Source organism: Maylandia zebra, linkage group LG7 (genome assembly GCF_041146795.1).
Source record: "Maylandia zebra isolate NMK-2024a linkage group LG7, Mzebra_GT3a, whole genome shotgun sequence".
Classification (NCBI taxonomy): Eukaryota; Metazoa; Chordata; class Actinopteri; order Cichliformes; family Cichlidae; genus Maylandia; species Maylandia zebra.
Window position 1 is genome coordinate 30,957,720 of NC_135173.1, and position 25,190 is coordinate 30,982,909.

Genomic DNA, 25,190 nt, shown 5'->3' on the forward strand with positions numbered 1-25,190 from the left:
CTGGTCCGTGGTGCAAAAAAGGTTGGGGAGCGCTGCTGTACAGCACAGAATGAGTTTAGTTTGTCGAATTTATATAAATCTTCGATCGCTAGCAGTGTAACTCTGAAGTGCTGCACTGTATGTTTGTAAGTTTTCTCCCCGACAAACACAACAATGCCGACGAAACGTTTTGCACGGTTTCATTTTATAATGGACTTATGTTTCTACGAAGGTTTGAACTTTAAGAGTGTTTAAACAAAAGAAAAAAAGTGTGAAAATGTTTGTGCTTGTCTGAGGAAAGTGTATAAAGCATGTAGTGAGGTGTTTTTACAGTCTTAAAACAGCTAAAATAATTGTAAAAAATAAAGTTTACTACTTCGCAGATTTCACCTACCGCGGGTTATTTTTAGAATGTAACACCAGCGATAAACGAGGGACCACTGTATTATTAATAGTAGAGTCTGGGACATCTAATTGATTAACATCAACATTGATTATTGTGCACTATTATTTTTGTTCAAGGAGAGCCAAAAATACAAAACTCTCTCTCTACTTTTACCGACCTTAAACCGACACTTTAAATTAGCACCAGTCCTTTTCATCAAAACCAAAATTTTATCTACATTCTGTTTTTTACATTTTAAATCCCAGTTAGGTTATATATTACCAGTAGCTTTTATTTATTATTACCAGTAGCTTTTCAGATAAAACAGTAATAATGGTTTCATAAATCTTCGTATTTTTTTTTTTTTTCATATAAGCATCAGGGACAAGGCTGTCTTGCAATTGTTGAGGTCACTATAGTGTGCGCCCTATTTCTTCAAGGATCACTCTTCATTTGTAGGTTTTAGTGGACTCCTACTACTGTGAAGTGGTTTTCATGGGACAGAGGCTTGTATTCCAAGATCTCGGAGATTGTAGAGATGAGCAGTGATGCCCTTCTTGCCATCTTTCCAGAAATATAAGTGATCTGGAAGCTGTTAGGCTTACTTACAGCAGCAGCACTTTTTGCACCTGCAGAAACTCCAGGACACATTTACTAACAGTGTTTGTTGCTGTTTGTGCTGCAGCTGCAGCTTTGAATTTTTTTTGAGAGTTAATATTTTGGTTATGGTGTCTTGTTATGAAATGTACAAGAGTAGAAGTGTTAGCAGGTGTGTCAAAGCTAAGTTTGACTGGGAAACTCAAAGCTCAATAGCCTGTATCAACAAAAATTCACTGCAGCCTGTGTAATATTTGATGCATCATAATTTATTCCAGTCTATCTTGCAAATACATGTTTGCGTTGCAATGTCATGCACAAACACACACAACTATTAGATCCTTAAGATCAAACCTGCGTCATTCTTTCGGTCCACTGCAGTGTAGCAGTCAAACAAGAAGAAGAAGAAGTGAAGTGGCCCCAAATGGCCAGGATAGAGATCAGAGGGTTAATGCGTAAAATGTATAAAAATATTATTGATTACAGGATAATACATTAATGTTAATATCAACAACAAGCTTTTTACTCTGAAGTTACAAGTATAAACAATGCTGTTACATTTACAGTTACACTTTTTACAATAAGTATGGACATAAAACAAGTGAACAACATTTTATAATAAGTTTAACTGGAATTCTGTACACTGAAAAACAAACACATAAAAACACAAACAAACAGCCAGTGCCTTCATCTGTCCATTAAATGTCAAACATCGCATTGACCCGTCCCTGCTCATCAGCACATGCTTTTAAAAAGAGCTCCATGTCCTCTGCAAACTGAAAAACAAAGAGGAAGAAGTCCCTCTACACAAAAACACTGCAGATGACAGGCCAGGCAAACATCTATTGATCTGTTTGAATGCCTCCTCATCATGTCAGCCTTGAAGTTTTTTTGTAAGAAGACTAAGACCACAGTGAGGGCATTTCATTTTCATGGACTTTCCACAAGCCACAGTTTCATTTAGCACAGAGGGTAGAGCACATGAATGTTCTACTGAAGATTCAGAAAATGGTTTAGATGCTGGAGACAAGACATCGAGAGGGAGGCGGGGCTCCACGGAGAGTTCAGTGGGGAGCAGTCCTGAATGCTGACATGACAATAATTGCCTTGCCATATCCCCACGCTGTATGACTGTCATGTTACAGACAGGGCAGTGAAAGTGCACCGGTATATCGTTTTGTCTGTAACAGAGAAAAAAAAAAGAAAAAATAACATGTGTCATGATTCGGCTGTGTGGCAGGCAGGAGAGGACCCAAACGCAAACTCACGGAGACAAAACGTAAACTCAAAAACACAGCTTTAATGCTGGCAAAAAGTGAAACACAAAAACAGTACTAAACTAAACTGGGAAAGCTAAACATAAAGTATACCAGGAACCACGGGGAGAATCACACACAGCATGAGGGAGACTACGACACTGACAAAGAGAAACGCAGAGCTTAAATACACAGAGGGTAGTGATGGGTCGTTCGCGAACGAAATGGCTCTTAGAGCCGGCTCTTTGACGTGAACGACGCGAGCCGGCTCCTTATCGCGAGCCGTCACGTGGGGTTTTTTTTTTTTTTTTTTCTTTCTCTCACCCTCTCTCTCGCACTTTTTTTCCGCTTCACTCTGCACGCGAGCCTTGTGCTTTACGCTGGGCAGAGGGGGGAGGGGCGGTAGTTACACTCAGTAGCACAGGAACAGAGCCAGAGAGAGAGAAAGAGAGGCAGGGACAACAACATTAGAAAGGTATAGTAATCATCCACAACTATTTTCAGTTGCAGATGATAAAGGATTGAGAAAGTTTATTCATGCAGGTCCATATGACAGAGAATATGCATGTTCTTTTAGTTTTCATATTATAATTTATATTTAATTGTGTTGTGGTTTGCAGTGTTTTGTGTTCTTTTCACTTTAAATTTGTGAAAGGAAAAAGCTGAAAATTTAAATAGTTAAAACTTGAAATGTGAATAGTTGATTTTTGTATTATATGATTTATTTATTACATTTTATGTGGAGTGAATAAATAAAAGTATATTTACGGTGGCCCCTAGAGACAAAGCACATACAAACTTCAAATCACGTACGAACTCTGAAGCATGTACAAACTCCAAAACACGTAAAAACACGTACAAACTCCAAAACACGTAAAAACTCCAAAACACGTACAAACTCAGAAGCACGTAAAAACTCAGAAGCATATAAAAACTCAGAAGCACATAAAAACTCAAAACACGTACAAAAGACAACAGAAGTGCTCCAGGATGCTGGGTGCAGTGTTGAGCCTTTGTTATCTTGTGGCTACACAAGCCAGCAAGTACCAACGACCGGATTTGGTGTGTGGTAATAACAGGTAAATGAACTTTTTTTTTAATTATTTGAATATATATATGAGTGCCTGTGTATAAATACACAAACAATACACACATGCTTTCAATTGTGTAATTTAAGTGATCTAGTAGCTCTGCTTTGGAAGTTCAGTTCATGCTAGAAATGTGTTTTGGAGTTTGTACGTGTTTTGTCTCTAGGGGCCACCGCATATATTTATATATAAACATATATAAATAAAACCACTTGTTTTTATGTTAGTAATTCCTTTTGTGCATAATTTTATATTATTGTTAATAATAAATTAATTAAAGCAACAAAACAACCTGAAGAGCCGGTTCAGAGCCGAAAGACCCGGCTCTTTTTAGTGAGCCGAACCGAAAGAGCCGGATCTCTAAAAAGAGCCGGAAATCCCATCACTAACAGAGGGATAACGAGGGAATGAGACACAGAAGGGGAGCACAGCTGGGAGTAATCAGGCTGGACGAGACAGGGACACAAAACTAGAAACACTCACATGAGGCATGGACCTTCAAAGTAAAACAGGAAACACACTGACTGAATTCCAAAACATGCAAACTTAACAGCAACTGGGGAGACAGAACATAGGAACCTGAAACATGGTACAAAACATCAAAGTGGACATAACATGGAACACAGGGAAGCCATATAACAAAGCCAAAGAGCTAAACCTAAGATAACCATCTAGGGAAACAAGAAACAGTACATCAAAGGACTCAGAACATAAACCATAATATAAAAGCACAGGATCTCTTCCAAATAAAATAGGAAACATAATGAGACGCAGACATGACAACCAGAACTTGACAACGTAAGACACAGACATGAAACACATGAAGAGCAGGGGAGTCTTAACATGGGTTGGAAACACAAGGGGGAACTAATAAGCAAATGAACCTAGGAGACCTAATGAGCTTAAACAATACTATAAACATCAAAATGAACCTGTAGCTCAGGTGGCAGAGCAGGTCAGCCACTAATCAGAAGGTCGGTGGTTCGATCCCAGGCTGCATCCTGGCTGCATGCCAAATATCCTTGGGCAAGATACTAACCCCGTGTTTGCCTACTGGTGGTGGTCAGAGGGCCCGGTGGCACCTGTGTCCGGCAGCCTCGCCTCTGTCAGTGCGCCCCAGGGCAGCTGTGGCTACAATGTAGCTTGCTATCACCAGTGTGTGAATGTGTGTGTGAATGGGTGGATGACTGAATGTAGTGTAAAGCGCTTTGGGGTCCTATGGACTAGAAAAGCGCTATACAAATGCAGGCCATTTACCATTTACCATACTATGGTAAATGGCCTTTTATATTGACATATAAAAGACAACTGAACAAAGGCTAACTAACATCTGGGCAATAAAACTGAATGGAATAGAGAATATTAGTATTTATACATATATAAAACTCTGTGACAACCTTTACAATGTTTTTGCAGGTGGAATGAGAGACATGAACAAAGTGCAATATGCAGTAAATAGAACAATGTGCATTGATGTTACAGATCGTGAAAAGTAGTGAAGTGAATTTGTTCATAACAAGCAAAAATCAAATACGTTTGAAACTGACCACTAAATGCTAATCAGAGGTGTCAAATGTGCACACATTCCTTACTAAAGTTTAGATACTTCGGGGGTCTGACCGTTGTTGTAACGCTAATAAAGTGCTAACGTAATCAGTGTAAGCAAACTAGATGATTCCTAGAATTATATAATTATAAACGGCAAATTTAGACATGAAAGACTATGTCCCAACCTTTACGATCCACTTGCAAGGTTTCCACAGTCGATGATCCATGCAGGAACGTATTTCTGCCTACTGTGGAGGTCACGTGTTTCCGGCTACTGTGGAGGTCACATGTTTCCGGTTAGTGTGGAGGTCCCAATATGGCGCTCCCCAGTGGCTGCAGCCAGACCCTTCTCAAAGCTAGCAGCTTCAGTCAAAACTTTCAAAAGAGAAATGAATGAACTTACCAGGTTGCCCGATCTCTTCACATATCTTCCTCCAAGCTTGGTCCTTTATATTCCTGTCTCGGTACAGAAAGCAGCTGGTGTCGTACAGCTCCGGGTGGTTTGCTACGGCGTTGATTAGCCTCTCCTCCATATTGAATTAAGTGTGAAGGGCTTTCGCTGGATCTGCTCCTTTGACCTAGGTCAGAGCCACGTCACCAGGCTCCTGATTGGTTGTCGCGGCGCGAATTGACGCTGAAGTTCAGATTTTTCCAACTCGAGCGGTAGACGCGATAAGCGCGAATTCACAAAATGCAACACAAAAACTGATGTGCGTGGTTTTATTTGCGAGTCAAACGCGCTGCTTTGACGCGCGTTTGACACGTTTTCGCGTTTTCACGACGCAAATCTGCTTCTGAATTTTCGCGGGACCCTCAATCGCGTGTCATCACCCTTCTCCATTGACTTTACATGTAAACCTGACGCTCTGGTCGCGTCTATCGCGTTTGGTGTGAACACACCGTGAGGGCGCCCTCCGTTTGCGAGGTGCGCCTGCTGCTTGCGGCACAGGGAGGAGAGGCCGGGGCGGCGGGGGATTCTCTGGCTGGCTGGAGCAGCAGCTAATAACCAACTCGCAAAATAAAACAAAATAAAAACAAACCAACAAGTACGAAAACACCAGACATCATGATACGGACTTATAATTTGCACCAATGTTTTTTCGAAATTCTATACACGAAAAGCGAGCGCGAGAGCCCTCGGTGCGCCTGCTCGCTGCTGAAGTCAAAGTAAACTTTATTGTCATCTCTGCTACATACAGTCCAGTATATAGAGAGAAGAGACAATGGGGCTCCAGTTACAGCAGTGCAAGTAAACAAAGAATATATATAAGAAGAGTAAGAAAATAAATACAGTGGGGCAAAAAAGTATTTAGTCAGCCACCGATTGTGCAAGTTCCCCCACTTAAAATGATGACAGAGGTCAGTAATTTGCACCAGAGGTACACTTCAACTGTGAGAGACAGAATGTGAAAAAAAAATCCATGAATTCACATGGTAGGATTTGTAAAGAATTTATTCGTAAATCAGGGTGGAAAATAAGTATTTGGTCACCTCAAACAAGGAAAATCTCTGGCTCTCACAGACCTGTAACGTCTTCTGTAAGAAGCTTTTCTGTCCCCCACTCGTTACCTGTATGAATGGCACCTGTTTGAACTCATCATCTGTATAAAAGACACCTGTCCACAGCCTCAAACAGTCAGACTCCAAACTCCGCCATGGCCAAGACCAAAGAGCTTTCGAAGGACACCAGGAAAAGTATTGTAGACCTGCACCAGACTGGGAAGAGTGAATCTACAATAGGCAAGCAGCTTGGTGTGAAAAAATCAACTGTGGGAGCAATCATCAGAAAATGGAAGACATACAAGACCACTGATAATCTCCCTCGATCTGGGGCTCCACGCAAGATCTCATCCCGTGGGGTCAAAATGATCATGAGAACGGTGAGCAAAGATCCCAGAACCACACGGGGGGACCTGGTGAATGACCTGAGAGAGCTGGGACCAAAGTAACAAAGGTCACCATCAGTAACACACTACAACGGCAGGGAATCAAATCCCGCAGTGCCAGACGTGTTCCGCTGCTGAAGCCAGTGCATGTCCAGGCCCGTCTGAAGTTTGCCAGAGAGCACATGGATGATACAGCAGAGGATTGGGAGAATGTCATGTGGTCAGATGAAACCAAAGTAGAACTTTTTGGTATAAACTCAACTCGTCGTGTTTGGAGGAAGAAGAATACTGAGTTGCATCCCAAGAACACCATACCTACTGTGAAGCATGGGGGTGGAAACATCATGCTATGGGGCTGTTTTTCTGCCAAGGGGACAGGACGACTGATCCGTGTTAAGGACAGAATGAATGGGGCCATGTATCGTGAGATTTTGAGCCAAAACCTCCTTCCATCAGTGAGAACTTTGAAGATGAAACGAGGCTGGGTCTTCCAACATGACAATGATCCAAAACACACCGCCCGGGCAACAAAGGAGTGGCTCCGTAAGAAGCATTTGAAAGTCCTGGAGTGGCCTAGCCAGTCTCCAGACCTCAACCCCACAGAAAATCTGTGGCGGGAGTTGAAAGTCCGTGTTGCTCGGCGACAGCCCCAAAACATCACTGCTCTCGAGAAGATCTGCATGGAGGAATGGGCCAAAATAGCAGCTACTGTGTGTGCAAACCTGGTAAAGACATATAGTAAACGTTTGACCTCTGTTATTGCCAACAAAGGTTATGTTACAAAGTATTGAGTTGTATTTTTGTTATTGACCAAATACTTATTTTCCACCCTGATTTACGAATAAATTCTTTACAAATCCTACCATGTGGATTCATGGATTTTTTTTTTTTCACATTCTGTCTCTCACAGTTGAAGTGTACCTCTGGTGCAAATTACTGACCTCTGTCATCATTTTAAGTGGGGGAACTTGCACAATCGGTGGCTGACTAAATACTTTTTTGCCCCACTGTATACACTTTAGGACTAGGGATAAAGGGATCAGTAACAATTTCAAATTTATAGTTTGATGATTTAAAGTCTCACACACAATCTGTCGAAAGGGGAGGGGGGCCGGCTCCTTCCAAATAGAGCACATTTCCTTCATAATGTTGTAAATCCAAGCCCATTATGCATTCATGATTTGAATCCTGGGTTGTGCGAAACCCCAGAAATAAACCCTAGACAAAGTGAATCTGTGAATTAAGGTGGAGGTCTATTAGGTTTTGTTGTGATCCTCGAGTTGGGGGATGGGTGTTCATACTGGAGTGCAAAATTAAAACCAATGGAAGGAGGACAAGAAAAGTTCAAAGCCATCAGGTGCTCAGTTTAGAAAAAAGAGAAGAGAAAGAGAAACGAGCAAAAGATACAGGTAAGCAGATGTGTCACTGGATCATAGCAGGTCATCCTGAAACAATCAGAGTCAGAATACTTTATTAATCCCTAAGGAAATTATGTGGGTTACAGTTGTTCCAAGAAGAAATGGTAAAAAAACAGTAACAGTAATAGACTAAACTCCAAACAATACATTATGTTACAGATTTTAATATTAATTAGTCATTGTCAATTGTTGATTTGTCCTGTACTCATTGTATGACGTGGTTGGTAGCCGTTTGCATACTATGCATACTCTCTCTCTCTTCATATGTGTGTGTGTGTATGTTACTCTGGTGAAATTCAGTATGGTTCCGACAACAGTTTTATGTTAATGTACAATCCTTAACATGTTTTGTGTGTGTGTGTGTGTGTGTGGGGGGGGGGGGGGGGGTTCGCCCAGGGCGCCAAAAAGGCTAGGACCGCCACTGCCCAGCACTATTAGCAACGTCATCGCCAGTGTCTTTTTTGCTAATTTAACCTAGAAACTGTACTATGAACATTCTTTTTTAACGCCTAGGACACAAGTATCATTTACCTTACCTTTATATGCTGGCACAGGTTTGAAGTCAGAAGTTTTATAAGGTGCTAGTTCAGTCCCCTTGGAAAAAACAGCTTACACTGCCTAATAAAGCTGCTGCATTTCTTAAACTTCAAGCTGAAATAGTCCCTTAAATATGGCGGTAGCTTCACTTCGTTTCCTTCCAGTGCAGCTTCAACAAAATGTAACAAAGTTTTGCTTTCACCTGGGTTTGCACCAAGGGTGTCTGACCTGTTTTTGATGAATGATTTTCTTTTCCTTCTCTGGAACTGGGTCATAGGGGCAGCAGCCTAAGCCAGACCTTCCCAAAGTGTGGGGCCCGCCCCCTAGGGGTGAGTGCAGAGCCATTGCAGGGAGGGCGCGGCATGAAAAGGGAAAAAAACAAACAAACAATGCTTGGACACTGCTAGCATGGGGCGCCTACACAAACGCAAAGCAGGAGATGAAGCATCGCGGAATATGTTTCCAAACCAACTTCTTTCTAAGCCAAAGACTAGAAAATATGGTGAAGCATGTCTGCCCTTTGGTTTCACCTGCACAAGTGCCGAGGTACTTGTGCAGAATTGGTCTTTCTTTTGTTGGGAGCACGTGCTGGGCTCTCCAAATCACAGACAAACAGGATCCCACATTCTTGATTTTTAGTTCACAAACACTTGTTGTAATGACTAACTACTCCTGACAGGCACATACCTTTAAAGTTGCATGACGAACTCTGTATTCCTCGTCCACACATAAACGCAAAAAATGAGTTTTAAAAAATCTCCGTTTTCGGTGATTCAAAATGCCATTTACGTGTGGACAAAACAGCTGCGTTTTCAAAAATACCCGTGTAGGTGCGGACGTAGTGTAAAAGAGTTAGTAGTTTATTTTCTTACTACCTGCAGATTACTTGTATTTGCTTAATTGTTTACTAAATGTTTGAGGTGTGAAATAAACCGCAATTGAGCAAATATGGGTGTGTGTATTTGGAGGATGTGTTAGTGCATGCGTGTGTGTGACTGAGAAAAGCGACCTGTCGGATTTGAACCCAAGTGTTATTCAGTTACTGAACTTCTGCGCAAATTAATTTGTCTATAACAAACACAATGTTAGGAACATAAGGATGTCTGTAGGTGCACTTGGCACAAGCACACGCTATGTCACAGGTCAATGATTAGTTTTGTAATGGTATCATCAGATCTGCCGCTGTATGTTCTGTACACTCAGGTAAAGAGAGGAGTTCGGCAAAGGTGGGTACTGGACATGCCTAGACTGGCTAAATGTATAGTGAGTAGGGATGGGTATTGTTTAGGTTTTATCCGATACCAGTACCAAACCGGTACTTTTGAAATGGTGCCGGTGCTTAAATGGTGCTCGAACTGGTGCTTAAAGAATGGAGAACACAAAATTGGTCCAAAAACCTCTCATGTTCAGCTGTTTTTTTTTGTAAAAAGATAACAATGCTAGCCTCTTCTGTAGCTATAGGGGATTTATGGTATCACTCTTGGCTGGAAGCAGTGCTTAATCAATCAACACAAACTTTGTCCAAAAACCTCTCATGTTTAGCTGTTTTCCTCTTTTTCTTTGGTCATTTTAGCCTTTTTGGCCAGTGTGAAGGGAGTATCTGCCATCAAACAAGAAGACAGCCGCATGTAACTACGACGGTGTTTGCTAGTTCACCTTACGTGCATTAATGTAATAACGTGGTTAGCTTACATACGAACAACATTAAGCTACTCACGCAGAGAAGAACGGCTGCTGCTGCCATCATCATCCATGCATCATTTCTGCTACATTGGCAGGGCTACGGGCCAGGACTCTACTCTTCGGGTTTTTGGGGGGATGTTGCTAACTCTGGGTCCGATAACAGGCAACCCACCCGCAGTAGATGTGCACGGCGTGAGGTCTCGCAGCAAGCTATCAAATACGGCGCATTTCTCGGCTTTTAACAAAATGCTATACGTCGCCAGGTGATTCATCAGATTCGAGGAGTTACCTCCTTTGCACAGTATCACCTTAAAGCACTTGTTGCAGGCTGCTGAGTTTGCATCTTTTGCTGTGAAGTACAGCCAGAATTTGACCGCTTCGCCTTGGGCATTTTTAATCTGTAGCTCTGCTCTAAAAGAACGTACGTACCTGGGCCCGCCTACTATCCTTGGAAAGGTAAAATGATTGGCTAGAATTCAAAGTGTGTGACATCTCAAGAAAAATAAAGCACCAAAATGTGCGCTGCTTTTCGGTCTGGTTACTACCATAATGGCACCGGATATCGGTACCCATCCCTAATAGTGAGCATTGGGAGCATCTGACAGAGGCCCCAGTCCACAAGATCTTCAGGTCCCACCTCGATTAGAACTTCAACAGCCTTCCAAACAAAGCTGGGAACACTGAGTCTAAATGAATATTCTGCAACTCTTGTTGAGGATGTGTAGAGAGCTGTAGCGTGCAGCCCTCTGCACCAACCTTACATGGTGGTAAGCCCTGAACTAGATGGTGGAGACTGGAGATGAAAAGAACCATCAACCTGAAGAATGATACCTATGAGGCTTGGTTAGCCTTTGGGCATCTGATGAGGATACATACCGGATGTCCCGTAAGTGAGGTGTAGGCATGTACCCTCGAGAGGAGGCCCTGGGCAGACCTGGATATGCTGGAGATATTGCTAAGCCTAATAATTTTTCTGAGGAGGCTTAGCAATACCTTGGTGCCCCTCTAATTGAGCAAGAGGAGATAACTGGGCAGAGGAAGGTCTGGTCTGCTGCTAATTACTAGAAGAAAAGTTTCTACCTTTTTTGTTTCTCCAAAATATTAAAATATAAGTAGTTCATTTATAGTTATTGGGCAGTATGTGTGAATGGACTGTGCCTTTTGAGAAGGTTCTGCGTGGATTGTACTGTTGTCTGTTGGTATGAAAAAAATAAGTGAACTTCTTGAAACATCTAAAAGAAACTAGCTTCAGTTCCTTTCTCAAATGTCAGATTATTGACAATGTCCTATAAGCAAAATTTAAATATAGTTAATCTAACTTTTCAGACTCTTCCTCACAGTAAAGATTCAAACCACGTGAGAGGAGCATCGCAGTTTGCAATAGGGGCTAATTCTAGATAAATTGAATAGGGAAACACTTTAAACATCAATGGGTGCATTACTGATATAAAAATTTCCCATTGTCATCACATTTTTTCAAATATCCTTTTTGTGTGTTTTTTTCTCATGAATTTCAATTTTTTTGATGAAGGCTTTATTTATTTCCACACTTGTATATTTGCGTCAGTGTTATGCTTAGTGTTCTTGATCAAGGTTGAAGGGAAGTTGCTTTTTCTGGAAATACTTGGTCTGATAAGGAGAGTTCCACCTCCCATTTTTAAAAAATATGGCTTAGCTTCCTTCCTCCTAATAGAGATTTTCTACTTCATCAACACCTAATAAAAATAAGCACTTAAAATGAAAATAATAAAACTTAATAAGAATTTAATGAGGCTTGTCTTGATTCTTTTTTTTTTTTTTTTTTTTTTGTGTCCCTTTTGGATCTTTAGCCATCAGAATTGTTGTCTTAAGGCCAAGAAAGATGCCAAGCGGAGTTATTTCACCAAGTGGATCATCATGGCCTTGCCATATTGCTCCATTTGATTGACCTTTATTGTAATTATGAATTTATTTTATTTTCAGTTGCTACAAACGGGACAGACATGACTGGGGGATAGGACAATGTAATGAAAAATGCATGCATGAAAGAGTTCGGGTCTTAGGAGGATAATGATCGTAAACTAACAGCCCATTGTTCATTTAATTGGCTAGTTTCAGTCATTGTGCAAATGTAATGTTTATAAGATTGGAGGAACCTGTAATCAGCTGAGACTAAAGAAGCCAATTGGATGAGTGTTGAAATGTTTCTCCCACTGAAAATGCTAAGTCCAGATGAACAGAGTGAACTTTTTGGGGTTAATGATGGTTATTACAAATTAGTTCTCTCTTCTAAGTCTGATGGTAATCTTTTTTTTTCTCACAGTAACCTTGTTATATAAAGAGGAAAATATCAGTTCAAATGTATCAGATCTGTTTCTCTTCAGAGTCTGTCAGGTTGGGGGGAGCCAGTCGCTGTGTAGGAACAGTGGAGCTGAAACATCAAGGAGAATGGAGACCAGCAATTGACTATGACCTCAGGAAAGCAGCTGTTCTCTGTAAACATCTGGACTGTGGATCTGCTGTTTCTGCTGTAATCAGACCGAAGTCCTCACCTGCAGATGTGCTGGGGATCAGCTCTGACTGTTTTCAGTCTGGAACTACTCGAAGTGAGTGTGCAGCACCAAAAGCCTCCAACTACACCCTGGATCTCATTTGCTCAGGTAAGATCATGTGTGACATCATATATGACAGCCAGAATTTCAGGGTAATCCTCCCTCTTTAAGTTTTAAGTTCTCCGAAGAAATGACAGAAATCACCTGCTTCACCTTAAATAATCAACTGTCTTTACAGACTTGCTGCTTCAGCCCATCATCCAGGCATCCTCCATGGATGGGGTTTATGAGGCCCAGGAGCAGGGGCTTACAGTATCCAGGCACTCCAACTTCACCATCAGCTGCTCCATCCAGCCACAATACCCAGGAGGCTCCTTCCAGCTCACCTTCAACTCCACCAACACAGCGTACAGCTACACCCAGCCAGCTGTCAATCACTCTGCCCACTTCCTGTTTCCTGCTGCAGTGCCCGCCCACCAAGGAAACTACAGCTGTGTTTATCACATCTACGTTTTCTCTCATAATTTCACTGCTGAGAGCCACCTGCTGCCTGTCACTGTCTCAGGTAAGCTGAGAGATGATGAAATATCAGTCTGGAAAAAATATCAATCTAAACTTACTGAAAATTATCTGGAAACATCCTATGTGACTAAGATTATAGAAAGTGTATAAATGTCAATAGAAAACATTGTTGTATCACATGCATTAGTAATTAACTTAACACTCATTGGAAACAAGATCGCATATATAGTAGTTTGTTGTTGTTTTTTTTACACATGAAAATGACAGATTATGATTTTTGCACTCCTGTAACGGTTGTCTTTAAGTTTACTGGTTGTCCTGCTTCCCGTTCCACTAACTCTGTATATGCAGTCTGCGGACTTGTGTTTCTCATATGCATCTCACTGACCACTAAAAAACAAATTAAAAAAAGGCCAGAGTCAGGTTACTGAGATGTTTCAAGGCTGAAATAAAAATTTCTTACTAACCAAGCAGAGAGAGAGAGTTCAGTCCTCAGCTGAGCTTTATTCAAAATCCTAAACTATACTTCAGTACTACAGCTACAAGAAGTATTCAGAGAGGAGTGATGATTTACAGAAGTGCCATCAGCAGTCAAGTATTAAAATCTTTTCAAAAATCTTTTTACTTCTTTCCTTATGACACTCTGCTTTCTGCTCAGAGTTTGTCAGCTTGGTAGGAGGATCCAGTCGCTGTGCAGGAACGCTGGAATTGAAACATTTGGGTGTGTGGAGACCAATGGATAGCTCTGACTGGACCATAAAGGCAGCATCTGTTATCTGTGAACATCTGGATTGTGGCTCTGCTATTTCAGTAGAATGGCGAGAGGATTCCACAGAGAAATCTGTGTGGAAGATCCAAGACGGCTGCATTGAGTCTGGATCAGCTATAAAAGAATGCTTACAACTTAGGTTGTCTTCCTTCTCTCTGTATCTCACGTGCTCAGGTAAGCCTATCAATATGATCACATTACACTGATAGTAATGTGTCAGGTAGATGCATAAATCACCTAGACTGGCAGACAATCTTCATCAGCCTGGCAAAGCAGAGCTTCAGGAGTCCAGTGGAACAACCAGCAGCAGCTTCTTTGGTTGCCACTGTCACATCCCCGAGTGACTGACTGGCCACAAGTGTTAACAGCTCAGCTTAGCCAGGGTTCATTATTACCTTCACCCCGACACAGCCTTTGTTTTCCAGAGCACCTCCAAATACTCCTCATTTGAACTTGTCAATGTATTTGAATGCTAATGCTAGTTTCTAGACAAATGTTAAAAACCTCGGTGTGTGCCTTGAGGGTTCCTTTAGACTGTGTAGACAGGTGAGCGCATTAGTCGAATCTAGCTTTTTTCATCTGAGACCGCTAGCCAAGTAAAGCCATACCTGCCAGCTTGTGTCTTTGAACGTGCAGACTAGACAACTTTAATCCTCTGTACTTTGGTTTAGACCAGGCTTCTATTTATCATCTGCAGTTGATCCAAAGTGCAGCTGCTCCTCCGCTGACTGGTACAAAATGAAAGGCGCATATAACCCCAGTGTTGGCTTCTCTACATTGGCTTCCTGTTTCTTACAGGGTCCAATTTAAAATATTACTCTTTGTTTTTAAATCAGTAAATGGCTGAGCCCTCTCTTACCTTTCTGAGTGTCTATTTATTTTTGCTCCAAAAAGAACCAGGAGGTACGGTTAAAATCCAATGCTATTCATTCCACAGTCTAAACTTAGATCTTGTGGTGATGGAGCCTTCTCTGTGGCAGGTCCCAGACTCTGGAATAGTCTGCCTCTAACTGTTAGATTTGTATAAATGCTGGAACATTTTACATCTGTATTGAAGACACATTTTTATGGTCTGGCTTTTAGCGCAGGTTGACTGAAACATGTTTTCTTTTAACAGTCCTAGTTATTGTTGTTTTAGTTTATTTTATTGTCCTATTGTATTATTCCTTCTGTTTTATATTTTATTGCATCATTGTTGTTCAATTTACTTATTTTAGTTACATTTCAGTTTGAAAAGCACTTTGTGCAGCATGGGGCGTTTGGAATGTGCTATGTAAATAAAGTTGACCATGACTTTTCCTGCATAGCCAGGTCTCCATTTAAGAGACCTTTAATGTTAATGAGACTTTTTACAAGGAAAAATAAACGATATATATTCTCATTATGCAGACACATTTGCACATACATTCCATCCCCATAATGTTCTCTCTATGGTTCCCATTGTGCATGTTTAAGGCTGAGAATTTTCACAACAGACGATATTATTCCAGACCTCAAAGGGAATATCCATAAACATAATAAAAATACAAATATTTATAAGTTACTCTGCATCAACTGTCTGTCTGGTCATCTGGCTGATCTGAATTGCCAAAAAAAACCAAAACAAATAGCCTTCTCAATGTAAGATATACAGTGGTATGCAAAAGTTTAGGCACCCTTGATAATTTTCATGATTTTTCTTCATAAATCATTGGTTGTTTGGATCAGCAATTTCATTTAAATATATCATGTAGCAGATGAACACAATGATATTTGAGAAGTGAAATTAAGTTTATAGGGTTTACAGAAAGTGTGCAATAGTTACTTAAACTAAATTAGGCAGGTGCGTAAATTTGGGTACCCTTGTCATTTTATTGACTTAAATATCTTTAGCACTAATTATTGGAAGACAAAATTTGTTTGGTAAGCTCACTAACCCTTGACCTACATACACAGGTGAATCCAATCATGAGAAAGGGTATTTAAGGTAGCCAATTGCAGGTTTTTCTCCTCTACATCTTCTCTGAAGAGTGACTACATGGGAGCCTCAAAACAACTCTCAAATGACCTAAAAACCAACATTCTTTAACATCATGGTTTAGGGGAAGGATACAAAAAGCTACCTCAGAGATTTCAGCAGTCAGTTTCCACTATAAGGAACATAGTGAGGAAACGGAAGACCACAGGTACAGTTCTGTTTAAGGCCCAAAGAGGCAGGTCAAGGAAAATCTTAGATAAGCAGAGGTGGAGGATGGTGAGAATAGTCACAGTCAACCTACAGACCAGCTCCAAAGACCTACAACATCATCTTGCTGCAGATGGAGTCACTGTGCATCGTTCTAATATTTAGCGCACTTTGCACAAGGAGATGCTGTATGGGAGAGTGATGCAGAAGAAGCCCTTTCTGCGCACATGTCACAAACTGTGTCTCTTGAGGTATTCTAAAGCACATTTGGACAAGCCAGCTTCATTTTGGAATAAGGTGCTGTGGAGTGATGAAACTAAAATTTAGTTATTTGGACATAACAAGAGGTGCTATGCATGGTGGAAACAACACAGCATCCCAAGAAAAAAATTTGGTGGTGCTTCCATCATGCTGTGGGGCTGTGTGGCCAGTGCAGGTACTGGGAATCTTGTTAAAGTTGAGGGTCGCATGGATTCCAGTCAATAACAGCAGATTCTTGAGAACAATGTTCAAGAATCAATCACAAAGTTGAAGATGCACCAGGGCTGCATATTTCAACAAGACAACGGCCCCCATATACTGCTCAAAATCCACTAAGGCATTCATGCAGTGAAACAAGTACAACGTTCTGGGATCTCAGTCCCCAGACCTGAATAGCATTGAAAATCTATGGCGTGACTTAAAGTAATAATAATAATAATGGATTGGATTTATATAGCACTTTTCAAGGCACCCAAAGTGCTTTACAATACCACTATTCATTCACATTGACACACTGGTGGAGGCAAGCTACGGTTGTAGCCACAGCTGCCCTGGGGCGGACTGACAGAAGTGAGGCTGCCATATCGCACCATCAGCCCCTCTGGCCAACACCAGCAGGCGGTAGGGTAAAGTGTCTTGCCCAAGGACACAACAACCAGGACAGAGAGCCCGGGAATCAAACCGGCGACCTTCTGGTTACAGATGCGCTTCCCAACCCCCTGGTTTTCCTTGCTCGGAAACCATCAAACCTGACTGAACTGGTTATGTTTTGTAAGGAAGAGTGGTCCAAAATACCTTCAATCAGAATCCAAACTCTCATTGGAAGCTGTAGGAAACATTTAGAGGCTGTAATTTTTTCAAAAGGAGGATCTACTAAATATTGATCTAATTTTTCTGTTGGGGTGCCAATACACCTGCCTAATTTCATTTAAGTAACTATGGCACACTTTCTGTAAATCCTATATTCATTTCACTTCTCAAATATCATTGTGTTCATCTGCTATAAGATATACTTAAATGAAATTGCTGATCCAAACAACCAATGGTTTATGAAGAAAAATCATGAAAATTATCAAGGGTGCCTAAACTGAATTCATATCACTATTTTTTTTTGTAAATAGTTTGTAAATAGATCATTGCAAATATTCAAGCATTGTACATATTGAGCGCTGCAGTAGGAGTGGTCAATAGTTAACTTTTTATTTACCATAAAAAGTTGATTAGTGACATTGATATCAGACTTGGCTAATGGTAGCAGAAGTGTTCATCTTAGTAGAGCTGGGCGATATATCGAGTTTTTAAAACATATCGATATATTTTTATACGAGATATAAGATGTGACAATATCCTTTATATCGATATAGTCTATGTTACGTTATAATTATAGTTGTGGAGCCGCAAGTTTGCCTCTCTTTCGTCCACTTTTGTCTCTACGCAACGTTACTCCGCCTCGCCTTCACTGAAGACAACTCCCCCTCCTCCCCCATCGCTTCACGTGCAGGCAGCGACAAGATGGACACGGCAAATCTCCGTTAACGAGTTACTGCGCATCGCCCCATGCGTGGGGCTGGACGGCGTCAACGTGTTAACGAGTTAACCGCGCTAACGAGCTAACCGCGCTAACCCTAAAATCCTTTCATTCTCTCAAAAGTTGATAGCGCGCCTTATGTATGAATTCTGGTTGTGCTTGATGGCCGCGAACCGATTTTATGTGGAACACGGCGCTCAGCAATCTGTCAAAAAATGTTTTAGTACGACTTTGGTAAACTACGAAGCTGCAGCACTTGATGGATTGTCGGCGCATTACGGCTACCGAGGAGCTTCGCGGAGTGATCCGTACTGTGCTTCAACGTAATATTACCTATTGTGTGTGTATAAGGACCATAAATGGCACCTGTAAGAGACGTGGTTATGAAGCGGATTTCAAACTCCAGGCTATCAGTCACACAGTAAAACTTGGGAACAGAGCAGCTGTGAAATCTGTCTGTCTTTGTTATTACGCTCAGCATCTTTTAGTTTACATTTTGACTGCACAATTGTGAGCTCTTTGTTTAGCACAAAAACAACCTTGTTTTCTTTTATTTATGGAGCATTTTTATTTAATGAATGCTCATAATTTAATTTTGAGTAATTTTTCATGTACATCTGTGCTGTATGTTAATAAAAGTGCCTGTGTGACATCTGGGACACAGCTTTGACTAAGAACTCTCTTTTTGTTCTTACTTTATGGCTTAAAAAATATATCGAGATATATATCTTATATCGCCATCCAGCTAAAAAATATCGAGATATGAATTTTGGGTCATATCGCCCAGCCCTACATCTTAGCTGAGGTTATTCCCCCATAAGAAGTATCTTTTTAAGTGTTCTCCTTTTTCTATTGGTGCTTTCACACCATATAACTGTGAAAGTACCACCAGTCAAATCCAGGTTGATCTACTTCCATGCAGAGGTTGTCTGTTCCTTCTCTCTGTATCTCTGTGGCTACTCTGCCTTCCTCCCACAGTCACAAAACCTCCAAGTTAGTCTCAGAAAAAAATATTTTTCTTGTGTGTCTGCTGTCTCTGATCTCTCTGTTTGATCTTCTCTGATGTCTCCAGACTCTGTCAGGCTGCTGAATGGTTCCAGTCTGTGTTCAGGCAGATTGGAGGTGAAGTCTAACCAGAGCTGGTCCTCAGTGTGTGAAGCTGACTTTGACCAGCAGGATGCAGAGGTGGTCTGTAGGGAGCTCGGCTGTGGGCCTCCTTCGGTCCTCCAGGGGGCGCTCTATGGAGAAGTGGAGGCTCCAGTGTGGAGCAAAGAGTTCCAGTGTGGAGGCCATGAGTCTGCTCTCCTGGACTGTAGAAGCTCAGGCTCAGCTAGAAACAGCTGCTCACCTGGCAAAGCTGTTGGACTCACCTGCTCAGGTAGAAGAGGAGCTGCAGCTTTGATGTGGTCAAACTCACTTTATTCTTTTACTGATGACTCTCTACTTTCTGTTAGAGCCTCATGATCTCAGGTTGGTGGGAGGAGCCAGTCGTTGTGCAGGATCACTGGAGCTAAAACTGGGAGATTGGAGACCAGTGGAAGCTTCTGAGTGGATCCTGGGCAAAGCAGCTGTTATCTGTGAACATTTGCACTGTGGTTCCCTTGATTATGTGGAGGCTAGAAATGAGTCCTTGCTCAGATCTGTTTGGAGAGTCAAACCTGACTGCGTTCAATCTGGATGTGCTCTGAGGGAGTGTGTAACATCAGAATACTCTTTAATGATTATGAATTTCACCTGCTCAGGTAGGCTCACCACTGACATCATCCATGACAGTTATACCTGTCACATGCTTTCTGTCATGAATATAATGTTTGCTTAGTGGTCTTGATTGTAAAGATTGAGAAAGCTTCAGACCCTCCAGGACACACTTGCAGGAAGCATTATGCTCTGTGTTTGGTGCTCATTGTTTGAATGAAAGGTTGATGTAAGGTGACCTTGTAGAATCTGTGTGTTTACAGACCTGCTGGTTCAGCCAAACATCCATGCATCCTCCATGGATGGGGTCTTTGAGGCCCAGCAGCAGGGGCTTCAGGTGTCCAGCCGCTCCAACTTCACCATCAGCTGCTCTATCCAGCCACAGTACCCAGGAGGTTCCTTCCAGCTCACCTTCACCTCCTCCAACACGGCATACAGCTACACCCAGCCAGCTGTCAATCACTCTGCCCACTTCCTGTTTCCTGCTGCAGTGCCCGCCCACCAAGGAAACTACAGCTGTGTTTATCACATCTACGTTTTCTCTCATAACTTCTCCTCCGAGAGCCGCCAGCTGTCTGTTGCTGTTTCACGTAAGCTGAAGTTTTCTGATTTTTTTGGATGCATATAAACACATTTGACCAATCACGGCACTGAAGAGAGTGAAACAGTCAAAGTGTTCAACATGGCGGAACACTTGTTTGTTGTGTCACAGAATAGCTCACAATCAGGTCTTTGAAATCATCTCTTCCTTCTCATGTGTTGTCCCAAATCTGCTACCCCACTGAAATCCTGAAATATGGATGAAAGCTTCAACTGCTGGATCAGACCAGAAAATTCTCCCTGCTGCCGCTTTCTCCTGAGAATGGCATGCACCCAGGATCAGGACTAGCTCATCGTCGCTTGATGTTCTCTCCATTTTTTCCACACAGTGGGCTTTCTGAGGATACTTTTTTTTTTTGTAAAAACTTAACGTGCTCAGTGTGTGTGTAGGTTATATGGAAAGTTCACATACGGGAAAAATTATAGCATCTCATTTTTGTGTATGAGCCTTATAATTAGAGCAAAGATCATGTTTCATCACCTGGATAAGTCTGGTTCTGAGTGCGGTCAACTGCGAGAAAGATACAAGCTTCATCTCATCTATCATGCACCCCTCAGCCATTTTCAGGTGTACTTCCTACACCTAGCTAAGACTCAGATACTTCATTCAGGACCCAGAACCAGGGTTAATCTGCTAATAGCTCACTTTGTTACTATGATACATAGGGCCATCCTGGCGTGCATGAAGACCCACACCTGATGTTGCGTTCCAGAGTTTTCATTTGTCAAAACCGCAGTGGTCTCAGGACTGATGTTTAGGTTCACTTAATCCCTACAAACCAAAAAGTGCTTCACGGTGAAAATGGATAATGAGCCGAAGCAAACTGAAAAAGTAGCCCAAGAGTTTCTAAAGGAAAAAAGATGGGTGATTCTTTAACAACCAAAACAGCCACCTAATGTCAGCACAACAGAGGAACTTTTCAGAATAACCCACAAGCAGAGCATCTCAGGGAGGGGATCCAGGATTTAGTGAGTGATGTTCATAGGTCCTCAACTTCAGGCAGCCAGTGACTGCAAAGGATTATTATGAGTATAAAAAAACAATCCGTATATTTGACCAATTCGTGAGCATTCTGAAAATATGGATTAAAGTGTTTGTAATTGAATACTTGGTTAATACTTTAGTTTACTGTTTAGCTAAACTTGATGATTTCATTTAAACATCCCCTGTGATGGTGTACTGAAACAAAACTGTCCAAATACTTTTTCTATACCACAGTACAGTGTCTCAAATTATATTTGTAATATTTCAATGAAGATATATTTGCACTTTCAACAAATTAGAGATGTATCACTATTTTTAGTCTGATTAACATATTTCATTTCACATATTCTTATATTAATATTCTTATATCTGAACAGCTGTAAAAATGACTGTTTCTTCTCAGAGATCAATCAAATATTTTATTCAGGTTCAGTGTAATAATTTAAACTACTGAACTCATTAAACTTTGTTCCATCCAACAGCTCCAGCAGCTCCAACAGTTCATACCATCACAGGAGTCATCCTGCTGCTGATTCTCCTGATTGTGATTACTGCCCTTTATTTCTGCTGGAAGGTACTGAAACATCTTTGTTGCTGAGAATGAACTGACAAGAGGATCAATGCAGTCAGTCTGATCTGTGATGTCTCTGCAGGCCAGCAGGGAGCAGACGCTGAGCAGAAAGGACACTGACGTGGTTTACTAGAACTACAGTGATCACGGAGAAGGAGGATCAGCTGAAGATGAAAGTCGCCAGGGAGGAGAGGAGGACCTCAAAGAAGCTCATCTCAAATCCAATTGAATTTCTGAAAAATGACTATCATAATAGTTAACACAACAGTTTTCTATTGAATATAAACTTGTGTACTCACTTCACTGATGTATTGCTTCATTTAAAACTAGAGGGGAAAGCACAATGTCATCCAACAAACCAGGGGCGATTCTAGGATTAGAGCTTTGGAGGTGCTGAGCACCCAGAGAGCTGCCCAGCCAGGCAAGATAAATCATAAGATTCTTAAATTCATCAAGTCTCTCTGTGCCTGGGTCCTCGTCTCAAAACATGACATCACTGTTTTATACATTTTAACACAATTTAATCCCCATATTTGTGAAAGAAAAGCAAAACACTTTTTTGAAAAGTCTGTAACAAAACCATCAAATCTGATCAAGGTTATTTAAATGCTGCAACTGAAGAATGGATCGGAATAAAAAAAAAAATACATATCCTAACCTTAATTACTGGGGGAGAATAATGAGTGATGCTCATAGTGAGTAAAAAGTAAACTGAGTGCATTGTTTGGACAGAGATTTACTTTTAATGTGTATGTATAATATAATACATATACATAAAAAAACACTCCCAAAACAGAATAAATTATTACAAATAAATCTTTACTGCAGACACTAATTTTACTAATTTAATAATACTAATTTTGTGTTGTAAGATTTATGGGTTTCATTCTTTCATAGTGGTACTTAGGAGAGCTTGACACTGTGAGAAGTTTGAGAAACACTGATAAGTGTATGTGTGCTTTTGGAAAACATTTAAAGCTGCTGTACAGAATCTTTGAAACAAGCTTAAAACATTTTTAGAATATAAACAGAGCATCTGCTTCTCTTTACAGCTCCTCACTCCACCAGGACTCTGTTTGGCACTTTCTGATAGTGCGCAAATGTGATGTATGTACTGCAGCAGTCATACAGACAACTGGACGGTCCAAAAGTTGGCCTACCTATTACTGGCTGAGGTTTTATTAGAGTTGTGGCTGAACTACATAAAAATATATCATTAATTTTAATCTCCCCAATCAATGATAATGTTATGTTGGAATGTTTTTAAAGAGGGTCAAAAATGTTTCAACCCAGTTTGTTTTGCAGATTCTGTACAGCAGCTTTAATATAGGGAGAACACAACTTCCAGATTGTTTGAGTAAAATCAGGTTTTTTCTCTTTTTGCCTGTCACTTTTCCTGTCTGTTTTCTTACCTGGTTCTTCCTGACCTTGTACTTTCTCCTCACGTTCCCCTCTTTCCTCGCTCTAATTGTATTCAATTAGATGAAAAATTACATTAATATGAAAAGAATACTATTAAGATCACTAACAAAAAGTCCTCTCTCAGTGTATTTTCAACCAAAAGGCAAATAACCAAACCACATGAACATCTATTAAAAGATATAAACATTGAAACACTGATCCAACATTATTCTTGATTGACGGATCATTTGATTTTACACTTTTACCTGAATGTGGCTTCTTTTTAAAAAAAATAAAACCTCCTTATATCCATTATGAACCTGGCTGTCTCTCTGTACACAAACACACGCGCACACACACACACAACAGCAGTTATAAGGTTAATGGGCATTCAGTCAGTTAGCTAGTTAGTATCCATTTCAAACAGGACAGTGGTAACAACAGCAGGCTACAGACAATTTTAAGTTTTAGATTTTAAATAGGTTGTATAACTTTTAACGCCCACTCACATCCTGGGCCATCTGACCTCAGGAATTCGCATGATAAGGTGGGGCCAGGTTTCACAATGAACACACCTGAAACTCTGGCTGATTGGGACCCACACCCAGTTTCACACCTTGGCTCAGGCGATTAGAGGATCATCAGGGGGTCCTTTTGTCCCTCTGTGGGGGGTCACTCCCACTAGGTTTATATCTGGGACTCTCCACCATTTGACCTTAGAACTGAAGAAGCTTCTCGGATGAGAGGTGAAACGTCTTCAAGCAACTTAAAGAAGTCCAGACGCTTTTCTTTGCAAGCTCCTTTGACTTTTCGGTTGATGTTTGCTACTCTACAATCCGTCCTGCTCTGTAGTAAAATCAGCGACATTTGACCGTCCTGTTGCTCTCATTAAGGCGTCTGGGAAGGGATCTCAAAACTGGATTATAGATGGCAGAGAGTTGGTGTCGTAAACCCCCGCCTCTGTTCAAAGATGGTCGCTCACAGTGGACATAGATGGCTTCTTTCACTCCTCTTTCAAACCATCTGTCCTCTCTGTCCAAAATGTGAACGTTAGCATCCTCGAAAGAGTGTCCTTTATCCTTAAGATGCAGATGGACTGCTGAGTCTTGTCCTGTGGAGGTGGCTCTTCTGTGTTGTGCCATGCGCTTGTGAAGTGGCTGTTTGGTCTCTCCAATGTAGAGGTCTGAGCATTCCTCGCTGCACTGTACAGCATACACCACATTGTTAAGTTTGTGTTTTGCCGTTTTGTCTTTCGGGTGAACCAGTTTCTGTCTGAGCGTGTTGCTGGGTCTGAAATACACTGGAATGTCATGCTTGGAGAAACCGAAAAGTTTTCAACACTGCTGGTTACCTGGTGTAATGTTTTTCAGTAAAAAGAAACATGGTCTGACTCCTACCAACTATATAAAGAGTAACTGAAGGTTAAATGCAGCTAATATGTCCTGTTTTAAGCCAGGCACTTACACCTCTGCTCCGCTGCGTCTCAGCCACCATCGCTCTGGCAGCAACGGCGCTAGAGCCAGAGCAAGGGAGAGCTGGAACAAACCATTTTTTTGGGGGGGGTATCTATACTTTTGTTCTTAAAATGTTACGTCTCAACCAAGTACTGTATGCTTTTTATGTTTTTAGTAGTGTGTCACACAAACAGCAAATATTGTCCAAAAAAGTAAGAAATCTTTGGGGGTGCTTTGATTCATTTTGGGGGTGCTGAAGCACATTTATTTCTTACACTTTAAGCCAGGGGTGGGCAATCTCAGTCCACGCGGGCCGGTGTCCCTGCAGGCTT

General features: G+C 41.3%; 2 protein-coding genes across 2 annotated transcripts in view; one reads left to right on the forward strand and one right to left on the reverse strand.

Moving 5' to 3' along the window:
* LOC106675366 (antigen WC1.1) overlaps window positions 1-23,717 on the forward strand; it is a 43,883-nt gene extending 20,166 nt beyond the window's left edge. The window contains exons 8-15 of the mRNA XM_014409715.4: window positions 12,741-13,016; window positions 13,147-13,473; window positions 14,089-14,373; window positions 19,225-19,530; window positions 19,607-19,894; window positions 20,111-20,437; window positions 21,915-22,006; window positions 22,086-23,717. Coding sequence (XP_014265201.3) covers window positions 12,741-13,016; window positions 13,147-13,473; window positions 14,089-14,373; window positions 19,225-19,530; window positions 19,607-19,894; window positions 20,111-20,437; window positions 21,915-22,006; window positions 22,086-22,136 — 1,952 coding nt within the window. The 3' untranslated portion in view covers window positions 22,137-23,717. The remainder of the gene's footprint in view (window positions 1-12,740; window positions 13,017-13,146; window positions 13,474-14,088; window positions 14,374-19,224; window positions 19,531-19,606; window positions 19,895-20,110; window positions 20,438-21,914; window positions 22,007-22,085) is intronic.
* The window catches only part of LOC101470943 (scavenger receptor cysteine-rich type 1 protein M130), a 254,258-nt gene that overhangs the window by 101,370 nt on the left and 127,698 nt on the right, over window positions 1-25,190 (reverse strand). The window lies entirely within an intron of this gene.